The sequence below is a fragment of the Ambystoma mexicanum genome, chromosome 6p (genome assembly GCF_040938575.1).
Source record: "Ambystoma mexicanum isolate Mex_15411 chromosome 6p, UKY_AmexF1_1, whole genome shotgun sequence".
Taxonomy (NCBI): domain Eukaryota; kingdom Metazoa; phylum Chordata; class Amphibia; order Caudata; family Ambystomatidae; genus Ambystoma; species Ambystoma mexicanum.
Window position 1 is genome coordinate 819,044,855 of NC_090935.1, and position 15,999 is coordinate 819,060,853.

Sequence of the window (15,999 nt, forward strand, 5' to 3'; positions counted from 1 at the left end):
AACCTCACCCACCCACCCTACTGCCATACCCTCTATCCAATTCCAACCCCCTTTCACCACTGTCTCTACACGCACCAACCCACCCTTCCCCCACTCTCTCTACCCTCACTCCACTCCCTATCCCCACCCACTCTTCCACCACTCTCTCTACCCTCACCCAACCTACCCCCTCTCTCCCAACCCCCAACCACCCACCCTACTTTCAATCTCTCTGCCCCATCTACCTACCAGAACTCCACTCACTCTGCCACCACCGACCCACCATACCCTCACTCGCTCTGCCGCCACACACCCACCCTTCCATTACTCTCTATGTCAAACCTCGACTCTCTCTGCCAAAACCCACCCACCCTACATCCACTTTGACTTCCCCATCCGCCATCACTAGATTTACTCTCTCTGCTCCATACTACATCCACTCTCTCAACCCCCCACCCACCATACCTCCACTCTCTCTAACCCCACCCACGCACTCTACCTCCATTCTATCTACCTCCACCCACAAAACCTACCTCCATTCTCTCTGCCCCAACTCACTCACCCTACCTCCACTCTCTCTACATCCACCCACTCTACCCCCAATCTCTCTACGCCCACCTACCCTCCCCCACTCTTTCTACCCTCAGTCACCCTACCCCCGCTCTTCCTACCCCCACCCACCCTACCTAAACTCTCTCTATCCCCACCCACCCTACCCCCACTCTCTCTGCCCCTACCCACCTGCCCTACCTTCACTCTCTCAGCCCCCGGCCACCGACCCTAGATCCACTTTTCCTGCCTCATCCACCCTACCTCCAATCTCTCTGCTGAAAACCCACCCAACCGCCACCCTATCTACCCACACCCACCCACTCTACCACCACTCCCGCTACCCAATGCCAACCCCCTTTCACCTCTGTCTCTACCTGCACCCACCCTTCCCCCATTCTCTCTACCCTCCCCCCACTCCACACCCCTAATCTCTCTACCACCACCCTGAACCACCCACCCTCCCTTCACGCTCTCTATCACCACCCACTCCCCATACCTTCGGGCTCTCTACCCCCCACCTACACTACCTCCACTATCCCTGCCCCCTCCAACCAACCCCCTCTCTCTCTGCCCCCACTACCCCACCCTGCCTTCACTCTCTCAGCCCCCACCCACCGACCTTAGATCCACGTGTTCTGCCCCCACACACCCTACCTCCACTCTCTTTACTATCACCCACCCACCCTACCCTACCCCCACTCTCTCCAACCCCACCCGCACACCCTGCCACACCCTCTATCTAATTCCAACCCCCTTTCACCACTGTCTCTACCCGCACCTACCCACCCTTCCCCACTCTCTCTACCCGCACCTATCCACCCTTCCCCACTCTCTCTACCCTCCCCCCACTCTCTAGCCCCACTCTCTAACACCACCCACCCTTCTACCACTCTCTCTAACCCCACCCACACTACCCCCTTTCTACAACCCCAACCACCCACCCTACCTTCACCCTCTCTGCCCCATCTACCTACCAGACCTCCACGCCCACGTATCCCTTCCCCCTCTCTCTAACTCCACCCGCCCAACCCCCACTCTCTCTAGCCAACCCACCCACCTGACCCCCACTCCCTTTACCCCCACTTTACCCCAATCATCCTATCCCCTCCCACCCACCCTACCTCCTCTCTCTCTACTCCCACCCTACCTCCTCTCTCTCTACCCCCACCCACCATACCTCCACTCTCTCTACCCCCACCCACCATACCTCCACTCTCTCTACCCCCACCAAACCACTCCTCCTCCACTCTCTCTACCTAAGCCCACTCACCCTACCTCCACTCTCTTTACCCCCACCCACTCTACCTCCATTCTCTCTGCCCCACACACCCTACCTCCACTTTCACTACTCCCACCTATCCACCCTACCACCACTCTCTACCCCATCCACCCACACGACCCCACTCTTTAGCCCACCCTACCACCATTCTCTTTCCTCAGCCTACCCCACTCTCTACCACCACCTACCTACCCTACCCCCACTCTCTCTAGCCCCACCCATGCACCAACCCTACCACCGCTCTCTCTACCCCACCCACCCTACCCCCACTCTCCCCACCCCACCCACCTTACCCCACTCTCTCCCCACCCACCCTACCTCTACTATCTCTACCACCACCCAACCATTCTACCTCCACTCTCTCTACCACTACCCACTCACCCTACCCCCACTCTCTCTACCCCATCCACCCACCCTACCAACTCTCTCTCTACAACTACACCCGCACGCCTTACCACCACTCTCTCTACACCCACCCTACCACAACTTGCTCTATATCCACCACCTCTACCCCCACTCTCTCCCCACTCTCTCTACACCCACCCACTGTATCCACACTCTCTCCAACCATACCACCCTACCCCCACTCTTTCTATCCTCACCGACCATGCCCCTACTCTTTCTACCACCACACAACCTCCTCCACCCACTCTACCCGTAATTTCACTACCCCCACCAACCCACCTCTCTCTACCCCCACCCACCCTACTACCACACTCATCGATGGCACCCTCTCTCAATCGTTTCCTCCCTTGCTATACTTATGGCACCATCCCTTGAAACGCTGCACTCTCTTCCTTGTACCCTGGTTCCTATATATGCAAAATTCAAAGAACACCAGTAAATGACAAAACGTTTGGCTTTGACAATGCTTATTATCTCACCTTTCAGAGGCATATGCAATGCGTCTCTTGATACTACTGCAGCACTTTAGGAAATTGCAACTGGGCAGTCGCTATCCTGAGGAAAATATTGTTTTAGCTCGAGGCATTGTTCTGGGTGCTTCACTTGAAGCACAGCTGATAATGCTTAACAAATTACACAAGCGTAGTATAAACCCATACCTATAACATAGGCACTTTGCGAAAAACAACATATTTTGTGATTGTTGGACTCACCTGTTGTTGAACTACGCTTGTGCCATGCTGAGGACAATTTCAGATGACACTTTCCCAAGCTTTGGCGGGTTTGCTATTTGCAGTTGTCTGTGTGAGTAACCGCTTTCCATCTAACATGGATATATCAATTTCTTAAACATCATCTTGAAACGCAATCCAAAATAATGGGCAGGGTTCCTAGAGATATTATACAATCAAATTGCAGCAACTAAATAACTACCAGACTCACGGACATTGGGAGTGATAATTCTGATTTACAAAAAAGGTCCCAGAACTGAGCCAGCGAATTATAGGCCGATTGCCTTATTAGACGTTCCCGGAAATATTCTAGCGTCTCACTTGCAAGAACAATTATAACCTGGACAGCAAAAAAAAGATCGTTTACCAGAGACAAATCAGGTTCACCAAGTTTACTGGAACAGAACTGAACCTGTTTATTCTTTCATTAGTAAAACTGGAAGCAATAATAACAAAAACAAAGCTATATATCGCATTTATCGACTTAAAAGAAGCATTTGATAGTGTGAATAGAAGAAAACTCTGGGAAAAACTGCACAAATGGAATTGTCCAAAAGACTTGCTTACCATGATCACTGCCTTCCATCGAAACACCAGAATAAAAGTGCTGTTGGACAAAGACGGTAACTTATCAAAAGAAATAGAAGCAAAAAAGGGTGTAAAAAAAGGCTGTCCACTCGCGGCCACCCTTTTTAAGCTATACATGGCAGACTTACCGGAAATGACAAAGGACGACAACTTAAATCCACCAATAATAAACAACACCAAAATAATGGCAGTAATCTACGCAGACAACTTTGTGGAAATAGACCAAATGGAGAACGGTCTACAAAGGAGTCTAAATAATATCTACGACTACATGAAACAAAATTACCTAAAGATCAATAGTGATAAATCAAGGATCGTTCAAATTGGGAAAAAAAGAAAAGTTAAAAAACAGAACAGAATTAAATGGAAGTTGGGAGGAAAAGGGCACGAATCAGCAGAGTCGATTAAATACCTCAGAGTCCAACCTCAGAGTCCATTTTAATATTACTTGGTCAGAAATGTCAACAGTGGCTGAATTGGTAAAGATATCTCTTCAGTGGCAGCGCAAGGTTCCATCTTACATTCGTGAAATGGTAAATTTACAATGATACCCTTAAGAAGTTTCTACCAACAAAAAGTAAGACACTGCTTAACTTACGGTAGTGATGCAATGTTTAACACAAACAAAGACATCTAGCCAAAACTCGAAAGCGAATTCTGGAGAAAGGTCCTGAAACTACCAAATCATTTGCCGATATTGCTAATAAGGAAGGAACGGGGCTACAGTCTCTCCACGCTGTGATAACATGGAAATCCTTGAACTTATTAAGGAAAATAATGGAAGAAAATCAATCTTTGCCCTACACGTTCCTGAAGGTCGAAGGAAAAGGAAAAGGCTCAGTAATATTGAGTGAATGGAAATCAAAATGTGTGAAACATCTAAACTCTCTAAATTCTGCAATAAATGTGTTAACTACAAATCCAGACAAAGTGAAAGAAACATTAAAACGTCTAGACTGGATAAATGCACATGAAAAAAGGACAAATACAAACAATTGATATACACAGCGAATGATCATGGAAAACTGAGTGAAATACCAAAATATCTTCAACAGTTCCCAAGCAAATTTCACAGAGACCAATTACTCCAGATCAGACTAAACATTTACCAAACAAATTAATATTTGTAGCAGACAGGCAAAAGGGGAACAGAAAATGGGGACTGCAGAATGTGTAAAGACAAAAATCAAAATGAGTCGCTAAGACATCTCATGATCGAGTGCAATGCACTGACAGAAGGAAGAACATTATTTCTGGGGAGATATCTAAACATTGGAAGTACGGAATCCGCTGAAGACTGGTGGAAAAAGTTTCTTACAGGAAACCAAATTGGTTTAAGGTGTGTAGGAATAAACTTCCTAGAAGAAGTGATGAAAGGAATAGAGACGTTAGACACCAATTGACGCATACATTAATTGAACAAACCAGAGGAAAAGAAGTGGTCATTTGATTTTGTTTTGACAAAAATGGATTTTAGTTTTGACTATGGATTGTGTTAAAAGTTTGCATGTAAACTAAATCACAAAAAAAAGAAAAGAAAATATATCAATTTCATGACACCTCTTGCAGATTAAGGGGACCTTGGGCTTCATTACACAGAAGGCGGTAATGGTTAACGGCCACCGTTAATGGTAACGGTGGCCGTTAACCATTACCGCCTTACTACGAGGTCCCTTAGCGGGTTGGTGCTTTAACGCCTGCTTTTTGCAGGCGTTAAAAACCAACCCGCTAAGGGACCTCGGAGCTAATTGCGGCACCGCAAAATTGCGGTGCCGTAATTAGCGCCTTCCCCATTCCCATAGAGCCCTATGGGGCAGAAATGGGAATGGGGAAGGGCAATGGCGGAAGGGGGATTTACCGCCCCTCCAACCTTGGAAAGGGGCGGTAAATCCCCTTTCCGCCAAGGCGGTGCCGGTATTTTACCGGCATGAGCCATGGCGCTAATAGCGCCATGGCTCACCGCCTTCCGTGTAATGAGGCCCCTTGTAATGGACATGTTTATGCTTACAGATAGGTATGTGATTATCCATGCGGGGATTGCCAGTGTCCCTTTAAGATCACATTCACACGGTAAACCAAGATATCTACTCGATGCAAGGATGTTAAATTACACTGTACTGAAAATTCACTCTTTTATACATATATTAAACTGCCTGGTGTTTTAACCCATTCCTGATATAAGAATATGATCATTGTAATTTCCTTTGTTGTGTACCTTTGCAGAATGTTATGGCAGGATGTGGAGCAAACTGGCAGATGGTGATGTGGGTGTACAAAAGGTTCGCAAGTGTAACTGACTTATTAGGGCGGCAAGTGGGAACACTTGTAATGTCAAGGAGCTGAATGTTCTGATTACAAAGAGGAGGAAATGCATGTGTGTGAAAAAAGAAGTTAACTGCAAATGTGGTTTTCCTTTGAGTTACAGTTTCAAAAACACATAAGCGTAGCCTGTACATTTCTCAACAGACAAGGTTGATGTCGTCTGGGGTAAGTGAAGAGGTATATTTTTGTCATGAAAGTGTTTAAAAAGGATAACATTTTTCCTGAAGGGTACTTTAATGTTGCACTGGAACCAATACTAGATTTCTCAGCTGCTAGTCTGGGGGAGGGCTGATGGTATAACACATATCTACATGTACTTGCGCATAGGTATGTCCCCCGTGAGGGTCGGTGTCTACAGAATACCCTGTTTTCTCTGCACAAAACACATATTTGAGCATTGATTTTCACCTCATGTCAAAGGAACCGATCCCTGAGCCGACTTATATCCACATTGGTAATCTTGTATTATCCTAACATGCTCCTATGCTGTTGGAATTAAACCCAACTGGCAAGACTGATGGTAAAGTGAGACACTGGAGGTTGAACCTCTCAACTTTTGGGGACAGAATGACAAGAGAAGAGATCAGAAAGGAGATAAAAGTTTCCTGGAACCAAAGCGTGGGTACAATCCATAACTTGGGGATGTATGAGACGCGCTAAAGCTTTGTATAAGGGGAACGTTACTTGGAATGGGGTTGAAAAAAATAAAACCAGCAAAGCATACTGGAAACCCCAGAGAAAGATCTTTAGGTGAAGGAAACTGCGTATTCGATCTCAAATGAGGAGCAGGGCCTAAGGGAATTAAACAATGTAAGGATGAAGGTTAACAAACACATTAATAAGAATGCTGGGCTGGCTTTATTGAGGAAGAGAACAGAGTCGTACTGGGGGCGGGGTGAGATGGTGGGACTGCTGACCTATGAGCTCAAAAAAGATAGATATCTCACATGTGATTGTTTCAGTAAGAGATAATAGAAGAAAGGTTACAGTGAACTCAAAGGGAATTAATTGTGAGTTTAGGGAATATCCCGAAACTGGACAAAGAGGAAAGTGTGGACCTGCGGGAGATAGGAACATGTTTCTGCCAGCACTGACGCGCCGGTCCTGCCAGGGGAAGAGGAAATTGAGATATTCTGACACAAGGAACCCAATGAATTTAATGAGGGTCTGGACTCTGATACTGGACATATCTTGGTTGTGAATAGAGGTGATTGTTTCAACCAACCAGACCCTCAAGTGCCATCTGTGCCATCTGTGATAATACTGCCCAGCCCCAGCCTCTTCCCTACCTTTCTGCCTAACATCACCCTTAAAGTGACAATGTGGTCAATATACATGAATTGCTCGACATGGAAATTAAATATCTTATATTTAAATCCTCCTTTGACTATTTGGGAATTAGGTTCAACAGCAGGCTGAAATGAGATAAGCATATTGCGAAGCAAAGTGTTAAGATGAGTCAAACTATAGGGGGGAGTTTTTGGAGTAGCAAGAACTTAGCAAAATTCCCCTGTAGAACATACAACAGGTTATATAGGTACAATTATCCCCACTGGAATTTATGGATTCAAGATTTGGGGACCTACAGCTGAAAAACGTCTAAAAAAGTTAGAGAATACCTTTTTAAGATGATTACAATTGGTCCCATCTTCAACACCAGTCTATTCAGTGCACGTGAAACTGCAATGATGTATCTCACTGACCCCATATTTGTGTGACTCATTGTGACTTGGTTGTCACTATGGTCTAGCAATCATCGGGCTCTAACCTAAGAACAGATGATGAACCTGATTTCACTTGTGGCCACCACAAAGTATGCTGGTCATCCCTGTATGTATTTGTTACGCAGCCTTTCCTGGTCCTCGTATGTTGAGGACCCAGAAAGTATTGGAGAGGTTTCTAAGATTGAGATAAAAAGTAGGGCCATGTATTACTTGGCATCTATGAGGGAAGATTAAATTATTCTAAAACAACACATAAGGGCATATCTACCCCTGTCTCACTAGATGGGCCTGCAGCTTAATTTTTCGAAGTGGCCATACCTCAACAGAGATCTCTTCTTTCAAAAGATAGGTTTCATATACTCCCAGTAAGGGCAAAAATGCAAGAATGGTCCAATGGTGATTTAGGGGTATCAGATTGTGACTGCATTTGTATGGAACGCGAGACCCTATTCTATTTTGCATTGTTTTACCAACTTTTACATGATACACAGAATGTTTTTATTGAATGTGCTCAGAGAAGGTGGGTAAGGTCACATTGTCCCGGCAATGATGTCTTTGTAAAGTTCAACCAAGCCGGTTGTCATTTTTGCCCTTGCCAGCTTTATAAAGAAAGCTTGGCTGAGAAGTTTTAAATTATGGGAGGGCAGTTATACTTTCCTCGATTAATACTATGATTGGGAATTAACTGTTTTAAAATGACTGTCCACTTTCAGATTGGTTGGTGTCTTATTTTAGATTGCTTGGTATTTAGCAGTTTTAATGCTTGTTTAATTGATGTTAGGTTACTTCCTGGATATGCTGTGTCAAATTGTTTTGAAGTCTGTGTTCTGTGATTGTTTGTTATGGTTGTATGGATTTGTAAAAATCTGAAATCAACTCTTTGAAAAATGAAATATCAGTCCCTAGCATTGCAATTAGTCTTGAAAAGTACAAGATCCAAAATAATGTAAACCAGGTCCAATGGTGCGAAGGTTCCCAATTTCATACAAAGAAAATTGTGTACTGTACCTCTAAGTTGCCTTGCTGTAAAACAAACTTTATGCAAGCTAAAGAACTGCTGTTCCCATAAAAGCATGGGCTGAGCGCTAATCACATACAACCTGCCCTAAAAGTGGTTATAACGGGCACCCGGGTCGGACTCGGGCAGAACATTTTCTCGGGCACCAATGAAAAAGTGGTCCACAGTTGCAAAAGGCAAGTCATTCTTTTTGTGACAGTCTGTTTGAATAGTACCCAAGGGGGAGTGTTTGGATAACATGTTATGCAAATTATAATTGTCAAAACTACTTGCCGCATAGTGAAGTAACTCATCAAACTGGCCCACATTCCCCAAAAAAGTCCTCCAATTTGACCCAAAAAACTATCCCACACTAGCATTTTGTGTTTTTGGTTCTGGCCTTGCCCCATTGCCCTATAGACCATTCCGAGCCTGACGGGCACCTATAGCATACACTTGAGGTAAATAGCAATGACCCACACTTCTAACATGCTCACCCCTGCCCATCCTTCTAAACTCCCCTTTATCTTCCTCCTTGCTGACCTCTCCGCAGTCTTCGACACTGTCAACCATCCCATACTATAGTTTTTGTCTCACACTTTCCAAAGTTAAGGCAAACAAATCATTTGAGTTGTGCTGCTTTTTCACTGAAACGGAATGAAATGTAAAATGTACAAAGTAAAAAGAAATAATAATAAAGTGCAGGTGTTGTTCATGAAAGCGAGTTGTACCCCGTGATTTTCCTGCTCACAAGAATTAGGGCCCTAGTCAGTGTTGATAATAAGAGCCTCATGGCCATCGTGGTGGTGAAGGCAGAGTGTGTTATTGGTGCACGGTTCTCTGCTAGAGTCTCAGCATTTTACACACGGATAGTAAACAGACATGGTGATCCAGGGGAGCACGGATTCCTGGGACTGTTGACTCCCTATGTGGAAATAGGTAAAGGTAGACACCATGACAGAACCTAGAGGCCGTCATTATATCCGATCCTTATCGACGCCACCTACTCTGAGCAGACACTAAAAGCAGCTCTTTATGTATCCCTGTATTAACATTGACATCAGAATTCTGATGTGGGCGGAGATGCCTGCAGATTCCCTGTATGGAGAAGGGAAATGCATGGAGTGGATTCCCCACGGTTGTTCCTGCTCTGTGCAGTGAATCCATACCACAATTATATGGATGAGTAAAACCTTTGGAAACATTGGGCCTCATTAGGAGTATTGCTGTGTGGTACAAATGGCGGCAATGTGGCATTCATTCTGTTTCTGCCATTTTAGCTCCACATTACCACATCACTGTAGTGTGGGTTTGGAAGTAAAATGGAGGCTCTACCTTCAGAAAAGTGCTGGAGTTAGAGCGTCCACTTTACCTCAGAAACTCAGCAGATTACCACTCAAGGAAAATCCGATAAAGATCCCCATGGAGTCGTTTGGACAAAAAGAATTTGGGATTTACACCGCCAGACCGCCACTTGTAACCCTGCGGTATGAAACAGGACCTAGTGGAATTAAGACTAAATGAATTTGGCAATAATTCGAAACATTTACCACCAGATTACGGCCACGCTTGTAGAGAGGTCCATTGTTTCGAGAGGTTTAAACTCATCCCTACTCAGAGGCGTTGCTAGGGGGGGGGCTAAGAGGGCTATAGCCCGGGTCTTTTGGTTGTAGCCCTGGATAGAAGCTCATGTGCTACAATCAAAATGCTAGCTAGCCCCGAGTCCAGCCAGTCCGACATTAGCTTAGCCGCTGATCTTTTCCAGTCCTTGCAACCCCCCTGTCCCTACTCTTCTGCCTCAAACATTTCCCCGGGACGTCTTTACCTAGTTCATCTCTGACGAGAGATGCAGTCTTATACGTTTAATATTGCATGTCTAGGCTGTGCAGAAAGTAAGGGTAATGAGAGAGGCAGTCTTATACGTTTAATATTGCATGTCTAGGCTGTGCAGAAAGTAAGGGTAATGTAAGTCATGAGAAGAATGCAAATCTATGTTACATTAGCACCTGGAATGCAAAGAAGACTTAAGATATCTCTTACCTGTTGCCTTGATCAACATCAATATAAATGTTAAGTAACTGTCCCCCCAACACATAACCAACAGCAGGACCCACTACTGACATGCCGTAACCAATGCCTGTGAAGAAAATGAGAATTTGGTTTGCAATTGTGTATCTGTACACAATATTACATTTGTCATTTTTCAGGCGTACATGTTTACTCTTAAAAACAGGCCCGATTACAGTAAAACATTCACATTAGACTGTGCATACCATGACTTGTTTACACTTATTCCAGTTTTACATTTTAAAAACATACCTATCTTTGACCATGACATTGTGGTATGTTCTGAGCTTTTGTACTGCACCAGACCCCATGATAGTGGTCCAACAGCACCAAAGCCTTTCTGGAAAGTGTTGCATTATGCCCCACCCGGGGTATACAGACCTTAGTCTGCAGAGGAATGGAAGAGGGAATCGGAAGAGAGGAAGCGCGAAGGTGGAGCAAACTAAAACACATTTGAAATATTTGTAAAGGTCAGAGACGGGTTGGAATGTTGGCATCTAGCTTCTAATAGTTTGCATGTCTGAGCGTCAGTGAAGTGTGAACAAAGCATGCAGCTTATCGGGAAAAGGGCTTTTGCACAATGCGCCTGAGAACGAGCGTATAACCTGTGAGGGCAGGCTGTATTACTGGAAGAAGCACTGAAATTAGTCAGACAGTGGTTGCATGATGGGCTTGAGTTGTGCTCCAGCATACCCTGTATGGAGGCTTAACGCTTCCCTAACCCTGATATTCTCTTGCCTTCCTCTCATGGCTAACCCTTCCTGTGCCTGCATTGACCCTCAATCCTCACACATAGTGAAGCTCATAGCTCCCAGTGTGGGTTGATAGCTTGCTTCCTTCGTCAACTGCTCTCTTGACTGTGCCTCGTTTCTATCATCCTATATGTCAGCTACTGTCATCTCTATCCTCAAAAAACCTGGCCTAGACCCAACTGTCCTGCCAACTCATGTCATGTGTCTCTTTTACCTCACTATTCCAAAATCCTAGAGCGAGTAGTTTTCAACCGACATTCTGAGTTCCATGACACACACAACATCTGGCATCCTCTGCAATCTGGCATCAGCCCCTTGCACTCTACCGAGAGAGCTCTCCTCAATGTCGGCAACTAAATATTTTCTGCCTATCATGCAAACGCTCATCTATTCTTATTCTTCTCAGCGTCTCAGCTGCCTTGGATACTGTCAACCATTCAGACCCTCCCTCTACATTATCTATCCTGGGCATCAGAGACTTTTGCCTGGTTTGCTTTATATCTCGCCCCCAGACACTCCCAGGTGTCCGGGAACAGCCTTGCCTCCTCACTAACCCCTCTTACTCTTGGTGTTCCCCAAGGATAAGCACTGGACCTGCTTCTCTTCACTCTATATTTCTTCTCTTGGCGCCCTGATCCCCTCTTATGGCTTCTACTACCAACTCTTTTCTGATGAAACTCAGATCTCCTCTTTTCACACTTTACCTGATGAATTGCGATCAAAAATGTCAAACTGTCTCTCCGCCATCAAATATTGGATGGCATCTTATTTGCTCATGTTCAAATCCTCTATGACTTAAGTTCTCTACTTCCCATTCAAACAGGCTATCTCTTACTCTTTCTTCCCCTCATCCGTCTTGTTTCCTTCTTTCCTGACTAACTTAACTACTCTGCTTCTGCTCGCAACCTTGGTGTCATCTTTGACCCACCTCACAACGTTTCAAGCTTCATCTTCAAATCGGCCACTGCAGCCAGACATAACATACTCAGCATCAGAAAAAATGTGTGATTATCTCCTTCTTAGTCCTATCGCGATCTGACTGTTGCACCAGCCTCCTCTGTATCATTTCCAACTATGCTTTTTCACCTCTGTACAAAGTCCCCAACTTTGCAATCTGTATACTCTTCAACCTATTCCACTTCACCTCCACCTCCCCAGTCCGTCGCCAGATTGGCTTGCTGTCTATCAGACAGAGGTCAAAGTATACATTTATTCTCATAGTCTTCAAAACTATACACATATTTACCCCACCTTACCTATCGGCCCATCTCATGCCCTACTATTCTCCTCACTCGCTATGATCATCCTCGGCTCACCGCCTTGCCATCTCTGTAGGCTATCAGGTAATAAAGTCATGGCAAAAATGTCACCAGTAAAAAAAATCACGGCATAAATGCTGTGGTTTGACTCGGTAAAGGTGTATGCCATTATACCTTTAAAGGGGAGCAGGGGTTGTGGGGGCAAAACCACAGAATTGGAAGTGGAATCGTAAGTGGCTGTTGGGCTGTATCTGCCTGTTATTCTGCCACTGCCTTGCTTTGGACTATCGTCGTCTGGAAGAGGAAGCATTTCTGCTGGCGCAACACGGCGCTGCCTGACTCCGTTTGGACTGCTTTTTGGACCATTACCAATTTGTTCCGCCCACAGACTTCGCCTCCCTCCTCCCGCGCCATTGACCCTGCATCACTTCCCATATTTAGCTTGATGCACGTGCATCGCGCGCGTGCATCGGAAGTGGAATCGTAAGTGGCTGTTGGGCTGTAGCTGCCTGTTACTCTGCCACTGCCAATGCCTTGCTTTGGACTATCGCCGTCGGGAAGAGGAAGCATTTCTGCTGGCACAACATGGCGCTGCCTGACTCCGTCTGGACTGCTTTTTGGACGATTACCAAGTAATTGGCTCAGTGACTTTGTTATAAATTGACTTTCTATTCTCGGAACCCAGTGTTCAGTGGCTTTGCAGCGGCTCACGGCTTTGCCCTTGCACGTTCCACCTGTTAGCTTTACAGAGCGTTACAGCTTTATTTTTTTCTTTCTTTGCAGTTTGTTCCGCCCACAGGCTTCGCCTCCCTCCTCCCGCGCCTTTGGCCCTGCACCACTTCCTATATTTTGCTTGAGGCACGCGCATCGAGTGCGCGCATCGGAAGTGGAATCGTAAGTGGCTGTTGGGCTGTAGCTGCCTGTTACTCTGCCACTGCCAATGCCTTGCTTTAGACTATCGCCGTCTGGAAGAGGAAGCATTTCTGCTGGCGCAACACGGCACCGCCTGACTCCGTTTGGACTGCTTTTTGGACCATTACCAAGTTATTGGCTCAGTGACTTTGTTATAAATTGACTTTCTATTCTCGGAACCCAGTGTTCCGCGGCTTTGCCGCGGCTCACGGCTTCACCCTTGCACGTTCCACCTGTTAGCTTTACAGAGCATTACAGCTTTATTTTTTTCTTTCTTTGCAGTTTGTTCCGCCCACAGGCTTCGCCTCCCTCCTCCCACCTCCCGCGCCTTTGGCCCTGCAACACTTCCTATATTTAGCTTGATGCATGCACATCGCGCGCATCCGAAGTGGAAGCGTAAGTGGCTGTTGGGTTGTTTGGCGTGGTGGCGGGGGCGTAAGTTGCTGTTTAGTTGCATTCTGTTTGAATCTGTTTAGGATGGGCTCTGCCAGCTGTTTATACTTGCTTGATTACTCTTCATGTGGAATTGAAATTGCTTAAATTGTGCTCAGAACTTGGTAACGTTGCTAGCCTGAGACACTAGAGTGATTATAACTGTAGTGAGTGCATGTGGTGAGCCCAGGTACCATGGTTAATGGACTCAGAAGCGGTAGAGATTGATGAATGGATGAGGAAAAAGCTAGACACTGAGAATTTTACTAAAAGTGCGATGGGAGGTTTGAATGGTTGCTCTATCCTCGGTCCCATAATTGAGGCAGAAGTGGGTAAGAGAATGAGATTTTCCTTGGGGCCTTCCACTCCAGTCTCTAAAAGAGCAATAGGAAGAGAGGATGTCCATATGTTTAGTCTACCGGCTCAATATAACGGTAGCCTTCATTCTTTTTCAGGAGATATAACTGAGGATGTGGTATGCAATGACAAAAAACTAAAAGGATATATATATGAAAAGAAATTGTTGGCTAATTCTACTCATCCTCTAACAACCAAGAATCCTTTTACGAATCCCATTGAACAGATTGACCTATCTGCAAAAAAGATAGGTATACGCCCCAAAGCGGAAATATGAGAAGATGCTAGACAGGACGAGGAGTTGGGGTTACGTGCCCGGGATGCCCCGGGGTTTGGTGTGGATTTTCCAATTCTAACTAGGATTCTAGACTTGCTCGACAAGGGCCATGAAAGAACTCATTGCGAGTTAACTGACCTAAGAGCGAATATGACCGAGTGCTATCTAAGATCAATAAAGTAGAGGGACTTCTATTCACTTGTGATGCTGTGTCCATTCTAATAGTGGGCAACAAAATGGGAGTATCCCTTAAGGACTGCTCCACACAAACCCCCGGAGATGAAAGAATGGTAAATGCAGAAATAAAATCATTTGCTGAAATGGCGGATGCACCCATAGGCCGTTATCCGAACCCTTAGTTGAAATCTAATAATCCTTTTATACAATCAATAGGAGCTCTGGGCAGTGTTATCCAACAGATGAAATTGGACATCGAGGTAGTTAAGAAATCCATTTTAGGAGAAAGTAAAAATGGGATTGAGTGCCCGCACTCACCGAAACAGGATTTGGTGCCCGAGAGAGAAGAATCGGACAGTCCCTCTGTGCTTCTAGACTTAATTGATCTGTCTGATGACAAAAAGGAAGGGATGTGTGGAAGCATGACTGATTCTGATCTCGAAAGTGAGTGTGAAATGCAGACTGTGGTACTGACAAGGAGAGAAAGAAGAACTATAGCTTGTGCACAGAAAAGAGAGGCAAAGAATAACAAGTCTAAAAATGTGAAAAGGAAAAAATGAAACGCAAAATCAAAAAAAAATGTGGAGGTTGCACCTCCAAACTTGCGCAAAGTTGTGGCACATAACCTGGATGAGGAGAATGGTATTGATCTCCACCAACTGGACGAAGAGTCTAAGGTCCATTTGGACCTCATCTGAGAGGGCTGTGAGGAAGATGTGAGGAAGATCCCCTGAAAAAATGTATACAAAAGACTAAACATCTGAACATAGAACCTGGTCAGGTTGGGGGAGGCTTGGCAAAGAATGTAATCCCCAGCCTCAGGAAAAAGGGTCAATTTGCATCTGTTGGTATTGGTACTTCGGGTGTGCAAACTGCTTTATCACAATTTTACCCAGTAAATAATAAAAAAACTGAAAAAAAACCCACTGAAAAACATCAATCCTTGTAGTAGTAAAGCTAGCAGGAGTGTGCCGACAGATGAACGTGGGATGATAGGAACGGTTGGTAGAGATAACCAAGGTGAGGATGAAAATATTGGTGATGTGGATGGAGAAGAGGTGTTACCCCCTGAGGGAGGGATTAGACCTATGATCAAGTCAAAGAAGCAACCCTCCGACGAGATGATAAGTCCTAATCCTATAACAGATGGGAATGAGGAGGAAGTGGAACAAGAGGTATATAAAGAAGA

The 15,999-nt window shown here is 45.3% G+C and overlaps 1 protein-coding gene across 1 annotated transcript in view; it reads right to left on the bottom strand.

Annotated features, from left to right (window-relative positions):
• Nucleotides 1-15,999, bottom strand: part of SLCO4C1 (solute carrier organic anion transporter family member 4C1) — an 812,270-nt gene that overhangs the window by 553,701 nt on the left and 242,570 nt on the right. The window contains exon 4 of the mRNA XM_069625459.1: nt 10,618-10,714. Within this exon, the coding sequence (XP_069481560.1) occupies nt 10,618-10,714 (97 nt within the window). The remainder of the gene's footprint in view (nt 1-10,617; nt 10,715-15,999) is intronic.